A 27,197-nucleotide genomic window follows, 5' to 3' on the forward strand; every position below is an offset into this window, starting at 1 on the left:
ATCAAAATATCCACTAAGTAATTACTATGATCATATTATATCCATCAAAATATCTACTAATTAAGTCAAAGCAACATGAGCCACAACAAGAATTACAATGTCCAAATTTATCATTAACTAAATAATCCATCTTCAATCATCTCCAAGTGTAACAGAAGAGGCTGAATAAGCAATGTCTGGTGGGGAATGACACAATTGCTGCAAAATAAAAAAAAAATTATCAATTATTGATCAAACTATAATAAGTATATAATACAATAATGCAGTATAAAATAGATCTAGCTTGTTACTTTGACTTTGAGTCTCACCTAAGGCTATATACCTTTTTAAGTCAAATCAAAATATCCACTAAGTAATCACTATGATCATATTATATCCACCAAAATATCTACTAATTAAGTCAAAGCAACATGAGCCACAACAAGAATTACAATGTCCAAATTTATCATTAACTAAATAATCCATCTTCAATCATCTCCAAGTGTAACAGAAGAGGCTGAATAAGCAATGTCTGGTGGGGAATGAAACAATTGCTGCAAAATAAAAAAAAAGTTATCAATGACCAAACTATAATAAGTATATAATACAATAATGCAGTATAAAATAGATCTAGCTTGTTACTTTATTCAAATTTCTCCAACTCTTCAAAATCCCCATTTTCATTTGAAAACAATGCTAGTTGTGTTCTTTTAAGCCAATCTTGTGTGCAAATAAGTGTTTCTACCATTCTAGGTGTAAGAGAACTATGATATTGATCAAGAAATCTTCCTCCAGTACTAAAGGCAGATTCATAGGCCACTGTAGAAACAGGTATAGCAAGCAAATCTCTAGCCATTTTTGAAAGAATTGGAAATCTACCTAAGTTGAGCTTCCACCAACTCAAAATATCCAAATCTATGTAACTCTCTTCTAAGGCTTCCTCCAAGTATTTGCTTAATTCAAATTTATTAGAGCTAGTTCTTTGGAAAAAAAAATGGTTATAACCATAAGGGTCATCACTACTTCCTTCATTGAATCGAGCTTCTTGTGAGTTAACTTCTATTTCATCTCTTCCACCATTATACTCTTGAAAAAGTAATTTCAAACTAGACTCCACTTTTTATTTTAAACTAGATGCCACCTCACCATCAAAATTTTGACTAATCAACCAATGCGCAAAGTAGCATCATAAAACAATTTTAGAAATGGTAGGATTGCACGCACAAATTCCCAATTAGCATATGAAGGAACACCCTTTACCTTTTCTAACACTTCGATATACTTCTTATCTTGCATCTCAAGCTCTTCAAAAGCCTTGTTAAGTTTCAATGCAGCCTCTAACATTAAGTAGGTAGAATTCCATCTGGTTTCCACATCCAAGCAAACAAGGCCTTTGTATTCAATATTTTGTTTCTCAACACATGTCTTGAATTTAGACAACCTAGAAGGGTAAGATCGTACATATGTTACAGCACCGCGAATTCTCAAAATAGCATCAATGTTATCCTTAAACATTCTTTCACAATCAAATTCAAAATATGGGCACAACAACGCATGTGAATATAATCTCCCTTCATAACTAAACTATTCCAAGACATTAACCTTTTTTTAGATTTTAGATTCCAACATCATTTGACGAGGCATTATCAACTGTTAAAGTAAGAACACGATTCAACGCCCATATACTCAAACAATGTTCAACCTTTTTAGCCATGGTCTTTCCTGTGTGACTAGTGACTTGACAAAAGTTTAACACCTTCTTTTGCAGCTTCCAATTGTTGTCAATGAAATGAGCAGTCAAACACATATAACTCAAATTTTGAGATGAAGTCCATGTGTCTATGGTAAGGCAAACCCTTTAACAGTTTTGAGAAATAAATTCCTTCAACTTTTCTCTTTCACTATCCCAAAGTTTATAAATATCACGTGCTAGAGTAGTACGTGACATGACATTAAGAGAGGGAGCTACAGTGCTTAAAAACTCATGAAAAGCTTCATGCTCGATACATCGAAATGGGAGCTCCATTGCCACAAACATTTTGACAATTGCAATTCTCAATGCTTGTTGGTCAATTTTGGGCCTAGCCAATGAAGGGAAAGAAACCATGGTTCCAGATCAGTTTGATTTTTGCTTCTTGCTCAACATTTTATTTGATATACCCTTGCATCTACGTAAATGATTTCACATAGCACTTGTTCCATTCTCAAACCTAATCAATGTACCATAAGGGTTACATTTAGCTCTCTTATCTATGTTGGGCTTTGGCTCCTCAATAAAGTGATTCCATACATTAGATTGATTATTACGCCCTTCAGAATCGCGAGGCGATAACATTTGTTCAGCTAGATGTTCTATAGTGTCAGAAACTAAAGTTTCATTTAGCTCAGCCATGTAGTTTTTCTACAATAGAAAAGAAAAATAGGATGTTAATTAATTGAGATCATAGAAAGGAAGCCAAGACAAGGTATTACAAATGAAATTGAATAAAACATAACTTTTACGAAGATAATTTGTTACACACAATTGAATATAAATAAGAAAACGTAATAAAATTAAAAAAAGAAGAGACTCAATAATTCCAAAATTGTTTAAAGAACAGTTACTGTAAGGGAACATAAACTTAATCATTGTTGGTACTGAAAAATATTGAGCAAAATTTAATAAATTTTCTCTCCACAAAATTCAAGCAAAAAGAGTAGCCTATTAGACATACAACTTTGCACCAAGGAAGGAGTCACAAACCAAAGTCAAGTTCAACTCGTCTTAACACAGCAGTCACTCTACTGTAAAATTCTGGTTCATTTTCCTTTATGTCATCCAATGTTTGGGATCTGTACTCATCCACCTGAGTAGACAAAATGAACTACATTAGCTTATAACTTAAAAGTATTTACTTAAATAGTTTGTAGCTGTTGATTACAGAAAAAAGTTAAAACATTATCTACAAAGAATTATATTCATTGTGATGCTAGTGAATCAGAAGAAAGGAATTACAAAGATTCAATTTCCATATCACAATTAAATGTACATGAGTATGACAAAAAACACATGATTCAAAAAATGATCAACCCTTCTGCTACCATTTTTTTTTCTGTTTTGAATAAGACCCTTTGACAAGTTGACACCAATTGAAATTTTATGACAATATTATGCCAGATATTACTGAATTTGATTAGTAATCAATAAAATTCCTAGAGAAGGAAATTAATATGACCAAGAGAGAAACCCTTCAATTTGGTGAAATTGAAATAATTGGAAACTCAAAGCCCAATCTGGAAAAGTGGGGGCTAACAAAATCACAATAAGACTTTTAAAAAGAAGTAGTGATGATGCAGGCAGTACAAGAAGCTTAAGATTCATTTGTGGTTATTTAAAAAGAAATGATGGCTTGAAGCATAAGAATCCTCTCAGGTTGACTTTGACAAAGTTAATCTACACCTTACAAGCTTAGGAGCAGAGAAGGAAAATAATGATTAATTTGTCAATTAACACATTCAAAGCTGCTAGAGAAGCAAACAATCATCAAAGCAGGAAATAATACTCTTTGTTACCTATTGTTATGCTGCAGATAGCAACATAGATGCATGGATGATAAACTAGACAAGACCTACTCACCAAAGTGAAGATAAGGTAATGGAGAATACTCGATGTCAAAGGAAAGGGAGAAATAGTGGTTAACACTTCAGCGGAATAGTTGGTGTTCTATGAATACGTCAAAAAGACGGAATCGCAAACCAATATCACATTTTAAGATATAACATTGAGTACCTTATCATATTCATCCGTGCAAGTTGTTCGCGACGTCTTTGGCTCTTCGCGATTTCGTAGTGCAGCACAATGCAACTTTGTTTTATTCGCAATGTCTTTGAGATTTTGCAGCAATAGCGCACCGTGGGTAGGAGATTTGGATTTTGGAGCAGTTATAGTTCAGATTCGAAATTTGGGAAATTAGGGGTTTTGGGAAATTAGGGATTTTGGTAAAAAAAAAGTTAAAATGGATTTATTAAAGAGGTTTTGATTCGATCCGTTTTAAATAAAATGGTTCGGTTAATTGGTTTTTTCAAAATCAGTTCGGTTCGGATATTTGCTGTTTGGATCGGTTATTTTTTTGGATCTGTTCGGTTCGGTTTTAAATGGTTCGGTTTGGTTTGGTTTTTTTTCACACCCCTAGGCAAGAGATTGGGGTCAATCTCGCTACCAAACATATCCATTATTGAAATTGAACATATATCCACACTCATAATTACACAAAGAATGCAACAAAACAATCAGAAAGTAAAATAGAAAATTTTCATAAAGTGTTTGTTCCTATAGGCATACATTAGGTAAGGGATTGAAGACCAATCTGACTACCCAACATATATCTCCACACCCCCAAGTGAGATTTCCCACTCCCCCTTACCTTGATGAATAGAGTACGAAGCACAAGCAGAATTGGGTTGATCTTCTTCTCCCAAGCCTCCTTGTTTTTCAGAGTACAAGAGAGAATGAGGGTCAGAAGTGAATACGTGAAAATGACTTGTAACTTCGAATAACTTCCCTAACCCCCTTTTTCTCAATTAATAAAATAAATAATAATAATAATAATTAATCATTTACTAACACGTGCTTCTTTCTCTTTTTCCCTTTCTCATAAAATAATTAACATAATATATATAGAATTAAACATACTCCTTTCTTTAATCAAATAACATGAACTTAATAATAAAATACACTTTATAAAATAACTCCTACTTCACTAATTAAAATAATAATTATAAATCAAATTTTATAATAAAATAGAACTTATATAGATAATTAAATAATATCAAAAAAATTTAATAAATATATTTAAAATATTAAAATAATTATATAACATAATATTAATATAATTTTAAACAATATTTATTATTGTAGTGTGTTTTAAGACGCAACCACAGTATGATAATTTTGTTGCGTATAATATTTTTTAGTGTTTTTTTTTTTTTTTTTTTTACTTTTTTTTGTCTTATATCATTGAAACGTTAAAAGAACTTTATTATAAGTAAAAAGTTATCAATCTTATTTATTTTTTATATATAATTAAGGTAACTATTTTTTTTGACAAATTATAATTAAGATAACCGAGGGACCTAGTCTTTTGGCTTAACAAAATATTACTACATAACAATATAGATCTTTTAAATTTTTTAAGCCCCTTCTGGCATTGGATCTTAGGTTAATGTCCCTCCAGACTAGGATCAGGGACCCTGCAAAACCTCTTTGAATGTTTAACATCAATAGTGAAAAATCAATAAATGGGTGGATAGAGACATTTAAAAAATTCATTTGTAGCAGACATTATAAATGTTGGTAAGAGCACAGCTGAAAACCTTATATTTTTTCAAACCATTAGGAATGTTTTTACCACCATTTTAATTAATTACCGATAAAAAATTCTTACGATCCTTTAAACAGTGATTTATGATATATGTTAATTATTAATACCTGTTCATATTGAAACAATATAAAACAAATATCATTCACCAAAAAAAAATATAAAAAAATATCATTTACATTAAAAACACATCACAAATGCATTAGAATTTAATTTTAATGGTGTTTAAAATTATATAATTGTGAAAAAAAATCCATCGAACAAGATCTATTTTAAGGGTGATGTATTGGTTTAGGATTTCGTAGGATTTTAAAAGACTTTTTTTGAGTAAAAAAGTCCATTGGTATTCAATCAGGATTTTATGTCACTTAAAAACAATCCAGTGGTATTTAATCTAGATTTTCAAGATTTTTTAAAGAGTCCATTAAAATCCACTGGTATTCATTTGAGATTTTTTACAACTTAAAAACAATCTATTGGTATTCAAAAATATAAGAATTTTAAAGGATTGTTGTGTGAGAAGGATTTTGAAGGACTTTCTAGTGTTATTTATAAATACCAGATTCATAAAACAATCACATCCAAACCTAACGGATTTTGAAAGATTGTTTGAAGTGATTTTTCAAGTGTTTCAATAATTTTCAAGTGAGTTTTTCATCTTTTTTTTTTTTCTATGTTTCTGTCTTCATTAGCTTATTTTTTAAAAAATAAAATATTATTAAAATATTTGTTAGAATAATTTACATTTATAAATATCGTTAAAAATTATCATATAATATATAACTAAAATAAATAAGTAAATATATATATATATATATTCTCTATATCTAAATACTTCCATTTATATAAAAAGATTATATATCTAAATATTTTCTCAGTATCGAATATACTAATTTTTTTATATAAAAAATTATCTTTTGTTTCTATATTTTCGTTTTTACATTTTTTTTATAATGGTTGAGATATTTGATCCATTTGGATAGCCAAGATATATTCGATCTTGTATAATTGGTGTGCTTCTAAAAATAATAAGATAATTTTATTGATTTTGTCTCTTATCCATAATTATTTATATAACTGGTTTTCAACATATATTATTTTAATAATTCAAATGGGAGATTCACATGGAAATAATAAAGAAAAAGGAAAAGAGAAAGAAAACTATGAAGCTTGAACCAAGGAGGATTCCGATGAATTGTTACAATTGATAGTGGATGCTATAAAAAGATGATAGAATATTATGGAGAATTATTATTATTATTTATCTAGACATTATTGTTTTTTTTAATTATTTTTATCTTTGACTCTTTTTAAATTTGAATGTATGAATTTTTTTTTAAATCTTATCAAATGTCAAAACTCCACAAAATCCCACAGAATCCATTAAAATCCTGATTTAAAAGTCTTGGAGAATCCATTAAAATCCTGATTTTAAATCTTGTAGAATCCTGCAAAATCTTAAAAGTGATGAAAATCCTGCAAAGTCTTTTAAAATCCGCAGGATTCTTTTTCACTAAAAAAATCCTTTAAAATCCTAATCCAATACACCCCCTAAGTTTTTTAAAATTCAATATATTAAACATGAAAAAGTTGCGATTGTAAATGGAATGAGTAACAAAAGTGGTTTTAAGGGTCATTTCGCAATTAAAAAATAACAAGATCACAAACAATAAATCATGATATTGTAAATTTCATGTTATTATGCACACCATAAAATTACCATAAAATTTGACCATTTTAGTGTTGCCAAAAGCAATATTAATTATAGTGATCGAGGGAGTAAGTAGAATATAAATTTAGATTTTAAAGTTATATATTCTAATTTTTTAATTATACTTATTACATTTAACATCATATCCACTCCTTCATATATCAACATTTAAGTCTAATCTTTCAAATTGTCATCGATTAGTGATAAAATAAAACTAGTGATAAAATAAAACTGTTAAAGTAGTAGAAATTGAAAGTTAATTTTTTATATATATATATATATATATATATATATATATATATATATATATATATAAGGGTTATAATTAAATCGGTGTAACTTTTATTAAGTATTATACCACTTAATAACTTTATATTAAATGTGAATTTTATAAATTCAACCGTTAGATTGAAAGTTCATATATTTTAGATTATATATAAAAAAATTTATATTGATCGAAAATAATTTGATACTTCATTTTTATAAAATAAAATTGACGTAATATATTCATTTCAAAATACACCAAAATATGAACACTTTGATTACTTTTAAGTTGTTCAATTTTAACAAAATTTGATATACTTGTATAAAGTGATATAAACTTTCAATCTAATTATTAGATTTACAAAATTTACAATTAATATAAAAGTTATTGAGTGGTGTAATACTTAGTAAAAGTTACATCAGTGTAATTATAACCCCTCATATATATATATATATATAAAGTTTTTTATTTAAATTTTGTCACTGTCATCATCGTAATTTTCATGAATAAAAAATATAAATAGAAATATAAATAAGTTATTTATATTAATGTAATTTTTTATGTTAAATATAAAGTTTAGATCATGAAAATGTCTGTCTCCAGGCAGGTCTAAAATAAATGAAATTGGGATTTGCGTATTCCCAATTATTATAGTACATGTTCTAAAGTCGAACTTAAATTCAAATACCATTTGAGTTGAAAGGTAGGTAAACGAGGTGAGTTAAATTTGGTTAATTAAATTTAATTTAAATAATTGAAATTAAATTTAGTTGATGAAGAATACGAATATAAATAAACAAATGAGAGTGACAGAATGCCTAATTTTAAAGCTGTACTAAATGCCATAAAATTTAGAAAAGAGCCAATCATTTACAAGTAAATTATGTGTTTCATACAAGGTAAACACTCACATCAAGTTGGTCCCTCAGTACAACAGAACAAACAATTTAAAAGTAAAAATGATGTCCAAATATACAATAAATCCTGTTTATTCAGGAATGAAACTAATATTTAAGTTATTTACCCACTGCATTAATTGGAGGATTATGATTTAAACTGTAAAATAATTATAACTTTTTTCTTTTTAGAGTATATTACATTTTTACTTAATTTATTTTATATTTATAAAAATAAAATGTAGAGTTGATCACCATTAATTAAATTTTTTAAAATTTGATAGAAGCACAAACGTCATTAGGAAAAACATATTAAAGAATTCAGAGTTATTTTTTCTCGCTAGTTCTATTATTTACACATAAAAAAAATTCATATTCAATATCACCTATAATTTTTTATATCTTCATTTATTATATATATATATATATATATATATATATATATATATGAAAAGTAGTACACACTAAAAATAATTTTTAAAAAGTGTTTATTATTATTATTCAGGAAGCATTTCCCTTTCCTCATAATCATTATTTCTTATCTTCAGATGGAGGTGGATCCAGAAAATTATGTTAATGAAAAAAAATAGTATATAATATTTTATCAAAAGTAAAATATTATAATTTTTTTTACAAAATATATAATTTCATAATAAAAAATCTAAAATATTTGAGCACTTATAATATATAATTCTCCATACGCATTTTTTTTTTATATTTTGAAAATAATGTATGATTTTTTTTTTTATTAACAATAATATATAAAAAATACATCTATTATATTGTCAAACAATCATTAAATCATCCATTTCTCATAGGATTGTGGATTTCATTATTCACAGAATTTATTGTAGAGAAATAGTTTTCATCTATTGCAATTGTTATGGACAAAATCAAAACTAACTTTTAATATAATTATATCATTCAATACACAATATATTTTTTAGTTTTAACTACCATTTCAGAAAGATTGGTAATCCTCTTTCATCTTGAAAATCAATATTAAGATTGGACATCATAAAATTTTTAAATTGGCTATAAAATCTTATAAACTCTTTAGTAGATGAACAAAACATAGCTAAACAAATTAATTTCACCTAATTCCATGAACAAATGACGATTTTCTCTCTTTCTCTCTCTGTTTGGGAGTTGAGATTGTGTCAAAATGTGTATTTATGTTACCATGTGTCTTTAATATTAAAAGATCATAAACAATAAAATCTAGAAAGATAAAATAGTAAAATTAATGTCAATTTGTTTTATTTTTTTTAATATTTTGCCTTCTTTTAAAATAATTATTTTTAGGGGCTAGCACTTAATATTTTATAGGAGTTAACATTTATGCAAAAAAAAATTATTGTGGGGACAATTGCCCTATAAGTGAGCCAGTCTTGCATCCGTCCCAATCCTCATGTAATGTAACTTAACTAGTAGTCTTAAATTTGAATATTAAATGTTTGAAAGAAGAGTTTTATAATCTATATTAGTCTGATCTAATTCGACAAATTTATTTCATATAAAATGTGATTTGCAAAATTTTTTTATTACTTTGTAATTTAGGTAAATAGATATTTAGTTCCTTGATTATTATAATTATTTATGTAATTTTGATACTTTAAATTTTAATTGTGACTTTTGGGTCTCTCTAATTTGCTCCAATTTACAAATAGGTTATTTCGTCATATAAAAGTGTAAAGAGAAAGGATGGGAAATTGGCCAATGGTATAATGGATCGTATGAATGCAAAATATAATTGGAGTCAGTGACACTTTTAAGTTTCCTAATTTGCGATATAGAGAATAGGATCAAGTTGGTCCTTATTCACAACTGGATGCATTAACAACTAGTAAAATGTAGCAAAAGAAAAAAGAATTCATGGTCCGTCCCCACTTCATAAGAACTACGATATCACCACTACGAATGCCTTCGACATTGTCATCTGCGTCATGTTAGAAAAACAGGAGAGAAATTAACTATCTACAATTTATATGATAGATAGAAAGTGTAACATCTTAAAGTTTTTGAAATAAAATAAAATATATTGTTTTAAATAAAAAATTAAATTATGAACTTAATTAATTAAATTATTTTTTTTTAATAAAAATTAGGTATGGCTTGTATTAACTCTAATATCTCAATAACGTTAACACTTCAAAGTCTACCAATCATTTACAACATATCAAGAAATAATATATAATATAAAAAAGAGATAAAATACATAGAACAATGGGAGGACTATACCAACTCCAAGCGTGTGGTTCAGCGGTAGGAGTTGATCTACCCTTAAGCAAGGTTAGGGGTTCGAATCCTGCCTTGTGTATGCAGTCTCCCTTAGATTATCCAAGGACAAACCTAAAAAAAAAAATAGGAGGACTATACCAAAGCCCATAATGAAACTAACAAAACCTAAAAAAATGGAAGACCACAACAATTACAAGAGTAAACCTCCCAACAAAAATGAAGAATCCTATCCCACAAAAAAAAAAATCACCTATATAATCTAACCAATAAAAGACAAGGCGATTCGCACACACATTTCCCTCTCGAAAAATATGAGATACAAAAAACCTCATAGAAGATGTTAAATGAAAACAATGCTTACAACTAGAATGAAGTTCCCAGGGCACAATATAAACATTAGAGAAAGCCATTAAAATTAATTTTGAATCACTTTCAACCCATAAATTCCTCCACCCATCTCCACTGCCTTCTAAATGACCATCATGACCGCTAAGATCTTTGCATGCAAAGTAGACTTATTCCCAACATAGAAGGAGAACTCATTGAGAAAGGCACCAGTATGATCCCAAAAGTATCACCACCATAAGCAACATGACTTGGACAACCACGAGCTGCTTCGTCCATATTACACTTGATAAATCCAACAATAGGAGAATGTTAGTCTACTTGAATAATATTTTGTAACTTAGACGGGTGAGCCATCCATAAAAAATTATTAAGAATAAGGACATTTAACCAAAAATAAACAGTGCCAATAAAAGCCAAACTAGAAGAGAATGTCAATAATATGAACAAACCAATGGCTCTAGTGGAAGTAATACAAGTATTGCAAAAACGCAAGCAATTTCGCAAAGGCCAAATAACCCATAACACATGAACGATCACTATTGAAAGAGCTTCCTTCACTTGGCTGCTCTAGTTACAACGCAAAAATTAGAGTAAATCGACCACAAAAGAATGATCAATTTGAATGTTAATCAAAGACTGCAACCACCCGTAAAGAAAATTCACAAATGAACAATGAAGGAAAAGATGATCATATGTTTTTGATGCAGAACCATAGAGACATCACCAAGAGACTACAATGACACCCCGTAACTTGAGATTCTCATCCATGGCTACTTTATGATGAAGAAGCCGCTAGAATAAACTAGACCTTAGAGGAGGAATGTGCTTGCACCAGATAAGGCTAGCCTAAGGAACACATTGAACAATTGATTAACAAAACCTTTCTAAAGGACAAAACATCATCCATGGTTGGATGTCAAACTAGCAAATCCTCTTCTTAAGCAGTAGGAGTAAGAAGCACAAGGGAGTTCCTCAAAGTTGGAACCCGATCCAGTAAAAAATAGGGAATGTGCCAAGCAGAATGATGAATATAAATAATGTTTTGTTAATTAAATAAAATAAGAAAGAGTGAAGAAAGGATGAAGAGTTTGGGTTGGACTCTAGGCCTAACCTAGAGGCTTTTGAAAGCAAAGACAAGGGTTAGATTTTCATTACACATCTTGAAATCTTAAGAAACACCTACAAAGGAGAACCTAGAGAAGATCATTAGAGAGAGTACAAAGCATGACTAAGGCTATGGGGAGTGCATTGTACTAAAAAATTGTCACATAAGGGGGTGGGGGGACTACAAGAAAAATGTAAATTTTTTACGGAAAATTTTCGACGGAAATGAATCCGTCAAAAATTTTCAACGAAATTTTCTGTCAAAAATTTCCGACAGAAATATAAATCCGTCAGAAATTTCTGACAGAAACTTTTTGACGGAAAATTCTGTCGAAAATTTCCGATGAAAAATAAATCCGTCTGAAATTTTTGAAGGAAAATTTTCGACAGAATATTCTGTCGAAAATTTCTGACGAATTTATTTCCATCGAAAATTTCCGATAGAATTATAAATCCGTCGGAATTTCTTATTTTTAATTATTATTTTTAATTTCTTATTTTAATTTCTTATTTTTAATTTCTTATATATATTTGTAATATTAAACATTTTATATATCCTTTAAAGATATAAATATATATTATAATTATTTATTACAAGTTTTTTATATCTACGATTAGTATTAAAGATGAAAATAAATTAGGTCACACTATATTTTATTATAATTTAGTTGGTTTGAACCTAACTTTCTTTAAAAATATATATTTTAAGTATGACTTATTTATCTATCATAGACATTTTTTAAATGTTTGGGTAGAACTACAATCATAAAGACTTATTTTATAATAATTTAACACTATTAAAAATATAAAACTAAATATGTTAAATTTTATAAAAATAAAGTTTAATTTATTTATGATATAAATATGTTTTTTTTTTTTGAAGCAATATAAATATGTTTTTAATATCTAATATATATTTTTAGATGATAATTTATTTTAAAATATATCTTATAATAACAATTCTAAATGGAACATAAATCTTCTGATTTTTCTTATTTTGATTTTTTTAATCAATGTATACAATTTTACTATTTTGATTTTTTCAATCAACGTATACAATAAATAAAAGATACAAAAGATAAACATGCATGCTAAAAATTTTATTTTATCAAAAAATTATTTATTTTAATATATTACATTATATATGTGAATATTAAGACATACATATATATATACATATATATATTATAACTAAACTTTTTTAAAAAAATTAATTCATTATTAAAAAAAAATTTTATCACATGAGAATTAATTTCCTTCAAAAATTTGACAGATATCAAATAAATAAACATTTTCTCTGAATCTATATGTTTATTTTATTAGAATATAATTTTTATTTTTTAAAATATATTATTTTTTTAGATAAAAAATTATGTATATGTCAAATAGTAGTGGGGCAAGTTCCCCACTATTCCAAACGTGCACCTGTCCCTATATATATATGTATATATATATATATATATATAATATAGGAGATTATAATTATACCTGTGTAACTTTTACTAAGTATTATGCCACTCTATAACTTTATATTAAATGTGAATTTTGTAAATCCAACCGTTAAATTGAAAGTTCATATCACTTTATACGTGTATATCAAATTTTGTTAAAATTGAACAACAAGTGGAAGGTAATCAAAGTGTTCATATTTTAGTGTATTTTAAAATGAATATATTACATCAATTTTGTTTTATAAAAATGAAGTATCAAACCATCTTGGATTAATATAAAGTTTTGTATATATAATCTATAAGAGATATGAACTTTCAATCTAACAGTTGGATTTACCAAATTCTCATTTAACATAAAGTTATTGAGCGGTGTAATACTTAGTAAAAGTCACATTTAATATATATATATATATATATGAGGGGGGTTATAATTACAATGGTGTAAATTTTACTAAGTGTTACACCGCTCAATAACTTTATATTAAATGTGAATTTTGTAAATTCAACCGTTAAATTGAAAATCTTTTACTCTTAAATCATATATACAAAATGTTATATTAATCGAAGATGATTTCTTATAAAACAAAATTAAATCTGTTGAAAAATTTATATTTTCGATAAGAAAATTTTTGTAGGAAAAGCTATATTATTGATAGAATATTTCAGACAAATTTATATTTGTCGAAAATGTAAGAACTGGTTTTAAATTTGATATGAAAATATTATGATATAATTAAATAAGATTTTAAGTTAGTATTTTATTAATGGTTGATAATTAAAAAATAAAACAAGGCTAAATATATTTTTTGAATTTTATATGTTTGATTTAAGATAACTTACAAAATAACTCTTGGTAAAGTTATTCCGCTCAATAACTCATGGTGTGTGTTGAATTTCATCGATCCAATTAATTGTTAAATTAAAAGTTATTAAATTTTACTAATAATTAATATAAAAAAATTAATTAGTTTTGGAATAAATTATTTGCTAATTAACAATATAATTGAAACATTAATTATTTTAAATTATTTAACTAAAATCTTATTGACAATTTACTATATGATCTTAATATTTTTGTATAACTAATATCTAGTTTTAAATTTGATATGAGAATATTATATATAATTAGATAAGATTTTAAGTTATTATTTTATTAATAGTTGATAATTAGAAGAAGAAAAAAACAAGGATAAATACTTTTTTTGAATTTTATATGTTTGATTTAAGGTAAATAAATATATTAAATTAATTAATAATTTATTTAAAATATTAAATTTTAATTTATAAGTATGTAATAAAAAATATTTATAATTTTATAAATTATATTATCATTATAAATTATAAAATTAAATAATTTAAATTATAATTTTAAATAGAAATAAGTAGATGTTAATTATAAAAGTAAGTACATATAAATAAAGAATAATTAAATATATTATTATTATTCGTAATATAAAATTATTATATATTATTATTATAGTACAAATATGAGATTGTATATTTTAGGATGACTTAAATGAATTAATTTGTACAAGTTCTACTGACAACATACATATACATTTCGGTAGCTTACTCATCAGAACTTCACAGTTAAGCATGCTTGACCTGGAGTAGTACAGGGATGGGTGACCTTTTGGGAAGTTTTCCAGAAATTGCAAGCTAAACAGTGAAATATTGTAAAATACCTTGAGAGACTAAATATGAGGATTGTTACATTAATAAATTTATTAAAATAAAAAAAAATTATAATTTTCGACGGAATTTTCCGTCAGAAATTTGTGATGGAAATTTCTGACGGATTTTTCTGTTGGAAATTTTCGACGGATATTTCTGTCGGAAATTTTCGACGAAATTTTTGTCAGAAATTTCCATTGAAAAAATTATTTTTGACGGATTTTTTTTTCCGACGCCACTTTTTTCGACAGATTGAAATCCGTCGGAAAAAGAAAAATCCATCGGAAATTTACCTGTTTCCGTCAAAAATTTTCGTCGGAAATCAGCATTTTTCTTGTAGTGAGTGTCTCATTCATGGGCACGTATAAGGGGTATATAGGTAGTGAGGTGACCCCTAAGCCTCTCATGATGTTAATTGAATTATTGTAGATGCGTATTTGAATGTTCTTGAATTGGTGCATCGCATTGTCATGGTATATTCGTAAATTGTGATGATTACTTTGAATTGTCATGTGTGTTGGGAGCTAGTGTTAGATGTATGATTTGAAAATTTGGTATGATTTGTTTAATTTTGAAAAATTTTGGTATTGATACATCTTAATATTAAGGTGATTTCTCTCTATATGATTAAACAAATAGTTTCATTTGTTGGGTTGAAAACTAGTCATTTGGGACTACAATTTAGAATCAAGAATTAGATAAATTTTCTAATAAATAACCAAATTATGTGAGTCACAAGATGAGCTTCACGTTTTGTGTGTGAAAAGTAATATCTATAACTTCTCAACATTGAGAGAACCCTTAGATGACTAAATTAGGTTTCATGGTACTCCAAAGAATTGTGTCCTTGGATGTTAACTTTACAATAGCGTTAGAATCACCTAAAAAGAAGGTCTAGAGCTTACATTATGATCAAATTAGTGAATAAAAGTCAAGTTATCAAAATTAGGCTAATATAATATGGTTTTGTAATTTTTAAAAATAGTAGATGGTAAAATCAATTTTTGAGGTCACACATAGAAGTTGAAGATTATCTTAAATTCTTAATAAAATTAAAATCAACTTGATAGCATAAGTACAACTCTAGATATCATGTTTAGACCATACTACATCATAGAAGCTTAAGATAAAAAGAGATAGTTTGTGAGTGTAATGGTGAATTGCTTTATTCTTTAAGTATTTAATCTTAATACTTTGTGCCTATGTGTGATAAGAAATGTGTATATTTGACTTGAGAATGACGCGTAGAACATTTGAGATACTAGTAAATGATGTTATATTGTATAACATGCAATGAATGAATAATATGAGTAATGATAATGTTATGTTGTGTGATGATGTTATGATGATGATGTATGGTGATAATATGATGTATGAAATGAATGATGGTGAAGTATGGTTGAGTTGATGTGATGTGATGTTGAGATATGATTATTCATGTTGTGATGAGTCACTATGGGAAAATGTGACCGGATGTGGTGGATGAGTTTAGGACTATGGTATGACAAAGTTGCATTAATGGTTGTTGTAGGTATGTGATATGTGATGTTAATTATTAGTAGAGTCCATGCATACTTACTATATTCGTAGGATAGTGTGAGTCTAAGTAGATCTTAAAAAGTCATCTACCTAGACATTAGGAATGTTATGGGGAGGAACCTCATGCAGGCGGTATGAGACAATCATGACCAACTATAACACTTTGACAGGACTCTAGTGAACGTCCCTGTTGAATGTCTTTTTTTGTATGTTTTTCACTCAACTCTTGGAAATCTTTTTGTATAATTGTAGATATTTATATGACATTTCACCCCTTTTATTTATAGAATTAAGTCATACTGTAAGAGTAGAGGAGTAGTAGTAATCTTAAGGAATTGTCTCATTTTTTGCAGGATTTTTTGGCTAGGCAGAGATCCACAGTCATAGCTGTGGATCTGGAGCTCGAGCTGTGGAAGTCTGGGAAGGATATAGAGGTCTAGAGACTTGCAGCTATAGCTGTGGTTCTGCAGCTATAGCTATGGAAATCTGGAATGCTCATTTTTGGTTCCAGAGACTTGAAGCTACAGTTGCAGGATCCAAGGCTTGAGCGCTGAGGCTTGGGAAATCAAGGGAAGCCACAGAGACTCACAGCCATAGCTGTGGTTTCACATCTACAGCTCAGGAAGTTGCTTAATCATGAAGGAGTCTCCACAGCCATGGCTGCAGAGCTACAGCTGCAGCGCCAGACGTTACTTCACCTTGAAGGATTCTCCACAGCCATAGCTGTGGTTCTATAGCTGCAGCGGTGGAGTTAAAAATTTCACTTTTTGCTCAGTTTTAGAGCTGATATAAAAGGGAAAAAGGAGGAGAACTGTGGGATATCATACAGAGCACGAATTGAAGAGAGAAAAACAGGGGAAAAGCTGGTGGGGAAGGAAGAACGAAGAAAGAACAGAGATTTGGAAGCTGGATCCTTTGGGGACGAAGATCAACTCCATTTCTTCATCCTTTGCTTTGTAATTTCTTCTTTTCACTCTTTGATTCTGTAATGGCCATGGGTGGCTAAACTTCTTAAGGATTGGTTAGATGTAACTACTAACTCCTCTTCTTCTTAAATATATGCATTTTGATCTCATTATTTGTGTATTGATTCTTTGATTAACGCTTATATCGGCTTGATCAACCGTTGTATGAATTTTGGCTTTTGAATCCAGTTGGAAAACGTTTTCGAAAACCCGAACTGAATCTTGCACCTAATCACTTCTTGTTCTAGGAATAGACTTGATTTGGTTAGTCACATTGTTCAAGTTATTGTTCTTAATGCGAAGTGTTAGACTCAAAACATTGAGGAATCATGTTTTGAGCTTAATGACTTTAGGATTCAACCTTGAGGAATCTTGTTGAATTATTTAATGAACGTGGAAATAATGAAATTAGAATTGCATTTATTTTAAGAAGATCTATGAGTTAGCAAGTGCTCTGAGCCAATCCTTGTTTCCTTATCATTGTCTTTACTACATTTACTTTATTGTGTTGTTTGAATCTATTTCCATTCAATTGCGATTTTAAAATCATTCTCTTTTAAATCATTAGAGCGAGAATTACTAAACACGCAAATCCCTGAGGACGATCTTTAAATACTACTTCGAAACTTGGTTCACTTGCCAAGTGGTAGGTTTGTGAAAAATCTTCATCAGTCCCCTAGTTGAGGATGGTTCGAAGGTGTCACCAAGGATGGGGTCCCAACACATAAATAGGGTGGTCTCATTCAATGGCTCCTAGGCTATTCTAAGTTGAGGATGATGAGGGGATTGCATGCAGAATTAGGTGCATGCATTTACATGAGTCTATGTATATTAGCTTTAATGATTTTGGTTTCCTAAATGAGCTTTAAAGTAGATTGATATAATTGAGATGTATGTACATAGTTTTTGATGATGTATAAAGGTGAATGCTTGTGTGAAGTCTAAATATGATGTATGTATGTTATTACTACACTTATGCTTTATATATAGCTCATGAGTGTGATGTATTCTCATTTCTTGTGTGTTATTTTGTATGTGTTTGGGTTGAGCATCATTTACAGACATAAATCAAGTACAAGAGAAGGAGTTTGATGGAAATGAAGCTTAATGTTTCACGAGTATTGGGGTTTGCTCTAATCGTGTAACATTAGGACTTGATTTTATAGTTTATTAGTCATAGTTAAAGTCAATTTATATATGATGATTTATGTTTTATGTTGGAGGTTGTGTAAATAAACAGTTTGTACTTTATTTTGAATTTATGTAGTTATTTGGTTATCTTTTTATTAAAGAGCTTTATTTAAAAAATTGTCACTACTACAAGATGCATATTTTACATCGGTTCTCTAAAGTTATCTACATCGGTTCTAAAACCGATGTAGAATAGAGCGATGTAGAAAATGTATACATTTTTACATCGGTTCTGAAAAACCGATGTAGATTTAAGCATAAATCAAGGCCTCAGTGAGGGACAAGGAGTGCTCCACAAAATGGTCTTCAGACTTTCTTCTGAATTTGGGGTGTTCTTTCTACTGAAGCACAAAGACTTTAATCTAGCATGTTTAATACATTTCAACCAAGCCCTTTCAGTCTAATAGCACACAACAACCTTCCACCCGAAAAAGACCAGAACACAGTAAGCAAAACTATCTGCAAAACTCTTAGCATAAAAAAACAACACCAACTCTTTATTTCTCATAAATAATCACCAAAGTATAGAAAACGAAACGTGAAAGCAATCCACACTAATCACCAGGTGCGCTCGGTGGGCTCGAGCCTCTTCCAGATCCCCTCCACCACCGCCACGAGGGAGTCAAACTCGGTCAACAGGTACGCGTTGGTGATCCCCGAGACCCTGTCTTGGCTATCGAAGTTGGCTCTGAGGAAGAAGCCGAGGTCCCTGGAGGCGCAGAGGAGCTGCTCCACGTGCTGCGCGAACCACCGCACCTAGGAGGTGGGGTCGGCAGTGCTACGGTGGAAGTTGGAGAGGTTGAGGTGGTTTCTTCCGCCGGAGGAGGGGTAGACGGAGAGCTGGTCTTGGAGGATGAAGGTGTCGTTGCAGACAATGCATGTGGTGCACGGCGAGGCACTTGAGGGCGACGGTGGCATGGTGCGTGGCGTTGAGGCGGTCCATGAGGAGGTCGACGAAGGCGGAGGCAGTGGTGCGTGAGCCATCGGAGGAGGAGATGAGCGTGGCGAGGTGCTTGCGCGTGGGGGGCATGGAGGAGTCGTGGGTGGTGGCGTAGAGGAGGGAGAGGGTGGTCCATTAGGAGAGTAGCGCCGCCTTGCTCTGCGATGCTTTCTCTTTGATTATTCCGATTAGGAGTATTGAACGACGGTCAAGTGGGGGAGTTAGAGGGGGAGGCGACGACAACGGCGTAGGAGTGGAGGAGGTGGCGATGGAATCGAAGAGGGCTTTGGCGTCTTGGAGGTTTGGGAATTTGAAGAGAGGGGGAGTGTGCACCCGCGCGAGAATGTTAGGGTTTCATTTCTACATCGGTTATAAGAAAAACCGATGTAGAACAACTCCCGGATTTATCTTCTACATCAGTCATAAGCAAAACCGATGTAAATATGTTTTTATTTTATATTTATTTACAAGTTTGCCACCGCGTTTATGATTTACATCGGTTCTGGTAGAACTGATGTAAATATAGCGATGTTAAATACTGTTTTTGTAGTAGTGTGTGAACTCTTTTACTATAAAGACAATCATTATAAAACAAATTTTAATAGGAAGTCTTTATAAAATTTGAAAAAGTAACAAAAAAAAAATCGGTGTTCAAAATAAAAACAATATTTTCTTCAACAATATTACAAATTTATTTACAAAATGGGGCACCTTAATTATCATTATACTAATAAGCTAATTAATAATAAAATTTTTATAAATACTAATATATATTTTATATTATTTTGAAGGTCTAAAGAAGAGTTTTTCTTGCTTTATGGTTGAGTGGACCATACACTTAAAGCCTAATAATCGGAAGACCAAAGAGTAAAAAAAAAAAGTGAAAGTTTTTCATTATCGGTGCTCGTGTAATTGAATCCTTCGGATTCACAATAATCCTTAGTTAAAATAGAGGAAACTGATTGTAAATGAGTGAAAAGCAAGAGATCCAATTGACAAAATTGGAACATAGGAAGAACTAAAATGCACAATCACAATGTATATGATGGAAAAAAATGTAATTAAACGTTTAATTTATTGTCTAAATGATCGTAAACCTATAATGCTAAATTTCGATTAACATGACCCAATCTTAAGACAAAAAGTATGGCATAAAAAAACATACACGATCGAGATGCTCAAATAAGACAAGTGAGATGAATGAATCATATTGAATTAATTCTAATTTTATAAAAGGTTTGTCTCTTAACAAAATCCAGCTCAATATACAAAACGAGAATTCACAGCTGCATTCTTTTAATTGTTTCTCCATCAAATACTTAATTATGCTTCCAAAGCTCCAACACTTTACCAACCACTAATATTTTGACACCGACATAATAGGTATACTCCTACATGTACATATATTAACAACATAGGACGTAGCTGTGAAACAAACATAGAGTTTGTGGTGCCATAATGGGACTCCTGAAACAGTTGGTTGTTGCTGTGATTTTACTCTCACAAGAGTTTGTGAGTATAGGAGCTGATGAAGAAGTGAAAGCCTCAGAAGCATGTGGTTTTGAAGCTATATTCAACTTTGGTGACTCCAATTCAGACACTGGATGCATGTCAGCAGCATTTTTCCCTGCGGCTTTGCCATATGGTCAGACCTTCTTCCATGAGGCTGCAGGGAGAGCTTCTGATGGACGCCTTATCATAGATTTCATTGGTACACTTTTTCTCATTCACATTATTATTCTTCTTTATTTTTGTTATTTGGCCAAATAGTGACACTATATGTTAATTAATTTTTCTCAAATTTAACACTGTACTCCTCCTTTCTTAGTTAAATATTTTTTATTATTTAAAATACAGTATACTGTGAACTTTGTATTTCCCAAATTAAAAGCATTACATTACATTACATTATATATATATATAGTTTGTATGCCTTATGTTACACCAACTTGCTTAGTTAATTTTTTTTTTCCAGTTTTTATAAAAGCTTAAATATATTTCTCATATCTGCAAATATATTAGTTTTAGTTATTTTTATAGACAAAATAATAATATTATTAGGATATACAGAAGGATAAACACCATGAAATGCCCAATATTTCTCTGCTACTTGAGATTTAACTACAATAATATAAGACATCGAACACCAAAACATTAAGTTTTGTTTCTAGTTTCTGTAAGAAAGAATTGTTTATGATTTTTTGTAATTTCCAACTCTTTCATGTTTTTAGTCATTGTCGTTGATTTGATCTGTTGAAAAAATAATTAGGTTTAGCATTGTCACGTAAATATTTTGTAGGTTTAAATATCATTTTATCCTTATAACGTATAGTTTTGTAATTTGAATTTTGTACAATTCTTTTTAAAGTGGTCTTTGTAATATTTATTTTATTTTGTTTTTATTTTATTTTATTGTAATCACTATAATATATTTGCTCTTTTTTTCTCCCTATAATATCTTGTTAATTTTAAGTTAGTCCTTTCGAAAAAAATATAGAAACTAAAAGTAAATTATTCACATATTTCAAGAAAAATAAAATTGTATATATTACAAAAGAAAAACATATATTATGGAGACAAAAATACATTTAATTAATATTTTATGGCATGACATTGATATGTGGCAAAACGTAATGGAGTCATATAAACATTTTTGTAACAAAGTGATCGACAAAACACCAAAAGGTTTGTATAAATTTAGAAACTGAGCTAAAATGATATGACATTTCTTAATTAGTTATTTATGAAAATAAGAAATAAAATTTCTTAAACCAAACTGGCGCATGCATTATAGTATTCTGATTTCTTTAATAAAGATTAGATTCAATAGCTAGCCTAACCTTGTTATATATAATTAATACATGTATTGTAGTATATTCATATGAAAGCTAAGATTGAATATATGTATATCACCTACCAATGTTTAATTCCTAACAAGAAATAGAAGCAACTGATGATTGTGGGTGATTTGCATATGCAGCCAAGCACCTAGGTTTGCCATACTTGAGTGCATACATGGACTCAATTGGATCAAGTTATAGTCACGGTGCAAACTTTGCAGCAGCAGCATCAACTATTAGGCGCCAAAACAGAACCTTCTTTGACGGTGGTAGTCCTTTCAATCTCGAAATTCAAGTGTCACAGTTCATCCAATTTAAGACACGCACTGCCAAGTTCTACAACCAAGGTTCTTTAATTCCATGTGTGAAGTTTAGGTTACTTTTACATGAAAATTAAAATGACGAATATCGATAATTACATGCTAACAAACACGTAAATGCAAGTGATGGGGATGGGGTATTTATGATCTAACACGTAAATGCAAGTGATGGGGCATTTATGATCTAACACGTAAATGAAGAACTTGGATAACAAACATGTTAATCCCAGAAGCAATATCCTCGTATTATTAGTTTTGAAACTTTCCTTCCTTGAATTAGACCTGAGAAAACACGCTACAATAAAATATAGTATTACCAATAATTATTTAATGAAAATAAATTAATTGTTTTTATTTTATTATTTAATAAAAATATTAATGACTATTATATAATGGTCACTAAAAATGTATTTACATCACATCAAAATTTACTATTAGCGACAATTATTTGTTAGAAAAAATTTAAGTCCCACATCGACTAGAAATAAAATAATTAAAAAGTATATAAGTGAATGATAACTCTCACCTTACAAGTATGTTTTATAAGGTTGAGTTAGACTTATAACTTAAAATTAAAGAATATATACTTAGAAGATAATAACCTTCATCTTCTAAGTCTCACATTAATTAGAAATAAGGTAACTAAAGAGTATTATAAATCTTTTCTTAAATTTTTAACGACAATTTTAAATACCAATAACAAATAACACAAAAAGTTATACACTTTTCCCGACCATTATGAGAATCTTTACTAGCATGTAAAATAATTGCCGATAAATATTTTAGCGACACTGCATACAATGACTAATGTGTGAAATATCGGTAAAATATTTTGTAGCAATTTTTATTGTCACTAAAAATCATATTAAATGCCACTAAAAATCTATTTTATTATAGTGACAGATCGTCTTATCCTTTCATCAACAAGATTAATTTGGTACGATCAACAATAATAAGGTTCCTTCATTTTGGCTTTAAGTATATATAGCTAGAAAATTGGTTTAGTGACATCTTTGTTTTACTTTTTTCTTTTTTTTTTAAAGCACAAATGATTTACTATGTAATATTCATTTAAGCATACAATTCTTTTACTAAAGCATTATTATATGTTCTGTGTTTTGCCCCAAACCCAAATTTCCTGCTCTGACCCAAATGATCATGCTTTTATTCAGTTTTAATTTAATGTATTGATACCCATCATAATTTGTGTTTATTACGCATCCTTTATTGTATTAATGCCAATTAATGCCGTATACGTATAAGAATAATCTTCCATTAGAATTATTCTTGATTTAAATATAACGCCTCTATGGGTAAATTATACAAAATGCATTACATCACATACATATAATACTTAAAAAGGCATTAATCTCGATGAATCCCATCTTAACACCAATTCAACTATTGATTTTTCGCTAAAATATTATACTAATGTTTGAATATAAATTTTTTTTGTGTATATATACATTTCTCGAACTTTTCACCACTATTAATAATTTTCATCCCATTCAATTATATTGCTTTGAATGTATATGCATATAATGAGTATTTAAAATTAAAAAAAAAAAAAACAATTTAAGTATGGTTTCACAACATTAAGTAACCTAGAATAGTCAATATTTACATGTAGTTATATGGTTAAAATTTATTTTCTCTACCACTTTCACTTAAACATAACCTTTTCCACTTATATAATGTTTATAACACTTTTATCTCTCTTGCTCACGCAACTTTCTCTTTTGTTTTCTATCGCTTTTTATTATATATTATGAGGATAGCTTTCCTCAATTTTCATGGTGAAGTTACGGATAAACAATTAAACTAAATAATAAATATTTGTAATTATTTGCAGGACAGGGAAATTCCTATCCAAAGCCAGAGGATTTTTCCAAGGCTATCTACACATTTGATATTGGGCAAAATGACATTGCTGCTGCTCTTCAAAGAATGGGCCAGGAAGATTCTGAAGCAGTGATATCAGACATAGTGGACCAATTATCAAACCAAGTTATAGTAAGTGATTCAATGTACAAGGATTGTATCTTATTTTTATTTGTTTTTTAATTTAAGGTTGTTCATGAACAGTATTTTTTTAAAATTTAAATCAAATTAAAGTCATCCATGTTATTAAAATAGTTCGGTAAATTAAACTATTCTTTTATAAAGTGGATAAGTTACTTACAAGAAATGTTACATATAGTGACATTTAAAAAGAAGTGTCACTATAAGTACAATATATGTAGATATATGTCTATTTGACATATAGTTACACACAATTTTAGTATTAATTTTGAATGAGATTTAACAATATATTTTGTGTGTCACTATAGTCTATACCCACACTTTTTAATAATATACTAACATATATTGTGATTATTGTATAAGTAAAAGTAATTTTTAGTAACATGTATAATGTCACTATAAGATGTGTATCACTATGTGACAATTTTGTTATAGTGTTAAAAATGCTTTTTTATAAAATACTTCAATTTAATTTTTTAAAACATAAATCAAGTTTTTCTTTTTTTTTAAATAAAATCAGTTCAGTATAGTTATTTATTCACTTATACTCATACGTATTGATTTTTTTTATAAAAAAAAAAAATCAAATCAATCTACTTTATAAAATAAATATGTTAATTAAATGTTTTTTTGAAAAGTATAATAATTCAATTCTTTTCTTAAAAATTAAAATAAATCGAATTTTATAATATGATCAAATCAGTTCAAATGGATAGAATAACTTGAATTTTTTGCACACCCCTATTATTTTTTATAATATCTACTGTGGCAGAGTACTAATAGGAACATCCATACATGCATGTCAGTATTTATACAATGAAGGAGCAAGGACATTCTGGATCCATAACACAGGCCCCATTGGTTGCCTACCAGTGGCCATGCCCATGCACAATGCCTACAATTATACTCCAGTGCCTGGATATCTTGATCAAAACGGCTGTGTCGTATACCAAAACGACTTGGCCAAAGGGTTCAATAGAAAGCTCAATGATACAGTGGTCAAGCTGAGGGCAGTGTACCTTGATGCCTCATTTGTGTATGTGGACATGTTCTCTGCTAAGTATGAGCTAATCAGTAATGCTAAGAAAGAAGGTAATATTCTGTCACACCAAATTTACCCATTTTAATCAATTGATTTAAACCCTCTTAATTTACTCATTAGCTAAATGGCATTATAGAAATATAAGAAAAAAATAATTTTAGATTTAAGCTGGACTATACATATATATATATATATATATATATATATATATATATATATATTAATTTTAATTAGTTATATAGTTCTCTTACATTTTTTCTATAATTTTAGTGTTTTATAAATATTAAAAGTTTTAAAATTGATCAATATTATTATTTATTGATGATGTATAATTGTAACATATATCTATGCATGTTATATGATCATGTTAAAAAAATTATTTTTAAAAACTAAAATTAACACACAAAAAATTGAAAAACTTAAAATCAAAATTAATTTATTAAAATTAAAAATATATTTTACTCATATCATCTATAATTTTTTTATCTGAAAATAAAAAAGTGGACATAAAGTAAAGACAAATTATTAAATTTTAGATTATAAGTTTATAATCCTAGTTCATTTTTATTTTTTATTTTTGGACAGAACAAATCTACCATTTCTTTGATTTCAATTAATAACATAAGTTTTGAATTAAGAAATCAAGCAATTTCAATAATAAGGTTCATCGATATTCATAGTATAGAAGAGGTTATGACACATATAATCATAGTGAATTTCATATGGAATTGTTTGATCTCTCCCTGTTAATTATTTATCTTCACTTGCAGGATTTGAAGACCCATCTAAAATCTGTTGTGGGTATCATGAGGGTGGCAATCACTTCTACTGTGGGAATTACAATGCAACGATTAATGGAACAGAAATTTATGCTGGTTCATGCAAAGATCCTTCTTCACACATTAGCTGGGATGGCGTGCACTACACTGACGCAGCAAATAGCTGGATTGCTAATCGTATTGTAAATGGTTCATTCTCAGATCCACCACTTCCCATTACACGTTCATGCTCCTTAGCATAGATATTGCACTTTTTCCGATCTAAGACATAAGGCACAAGGGAAATATAATGTTCTGCATACCCAGGAAATTGTTTACTTGCTTTGTTATTTCACGAACATGATGTTGTAATGTTCACACTTAGTTTCTTTTTTAATACTTTGGCAAATAAAAAGGTAGAGAAACTGCGATTGAAGGGTTTTCTTGTTATTTTATGATTTTAAATATTGGTTTAATGAAAATATATAGTGGACAACTTATTATTATTATTATTATTATTATTAAAACGAGTCTTAAATAGTTTTTTGAATGTT

General features: G+C 28.9%; 2 protein-coding genes and 1 pseudogene across 2 annotated transcripts; 1 reads left to right on the forward strand and 2 right to left on the reverse strand.

Annotated features, from left to right (window-relative positions):
* Window positions 1–1,143: 1,143 nt before the first annotated feature.
* On the reverse strand, window positions 1,144–1,494 carry LOC109807185 (zinc finger BED domain-containing protein RICESLEEPER 2-like). The gene has a single exon (XM_083073444.1). It carries the CDS (start codon window positions 1,492–1,494, stop codon window positions 1,144–1,146), a length of 351 nt encoding a protein of 116 aa, XP_082929570.1.
* Window positions 1,495–19,279: 17,785 nt separating this feature from the next.
* LOC109807184 (putative clathrin assembly protein At4g40080 pseudogene) lies at window positions 19,280–20,085 on the reverse strand (annotated as a pseudogene).
* Window positions 20,086–21,078: 993 nt separating this feature from the next.
* LOC109809486 (GDSL esterase/lipase At5g14450) lies at window positions 21,079–27,158 on the forward strand. The gene is made up of 5 exons (XM_020372817.3): window positions 21,079–21,372; window positions 22,642–22,848; window positions 24,674–24,834; window positions 25,650–25,935; window positions 26,656–27,158. The coding sequence occupies exons 1-5, from the start codon at window positions 21,120–21,122 to the stop codon at window positions 26,904–26,906; spliced, it is 1,158 nt and encodes a 385-aa protein (XP_020228406.1). The 5' UTR covers window positions 21,079–21,119; the 3' UTR covers window positions 26,907–27,158.
* Window positions 27,159–27,197: the final 39 nt, after the last annotated feature.

Source organism: Cajanus cajan, chromosome 4 (assembly GCF_000230855.2).
Source record: "Cajanus cajan strain Asha chromosome 4, NIPB_CcT2T_4, whole genome shotgun sequence".
Lineage (NCBI taxonomy): Eukaryota > Viridiplantae > Streptophyta > Magnoliopsida > Fabales > Fabaceae > Cajanus > Cajanus cajan.

Excerpts from the sequence above, each read along its gene's own strand:
- LOC109807185 (XM_083073444.1), bottom strand. The coding sequence starts at position 1,494 with ATGTTTAAGGATAACATTGATGCTATTTTGAGAATTCGCGGTGCTGTA.
- LOC109809486 (XM_020372817.3), top strand. The coding sequence starts at position 21,120 with ATGGGACTCCTGAAACAGTTGGTTGTTGCTGTGATTTTACTCTCACAA. Across the intron at positions 21,373-22,641 it reads CCTTATCATAGATTTCATTG|CCAAGCACCTAGGTTTGCCA; the intron begins GTACACTTTTTC and ends TTGCATATGCAG. Across the intron at positions 25,936-26,655 it reads CAGTAATGCTAAGAAAGAAG|GATTTGAAGACCCATCTAAA; the intron begins GTAATATTCTGT and ends CTTCACTTGCAG.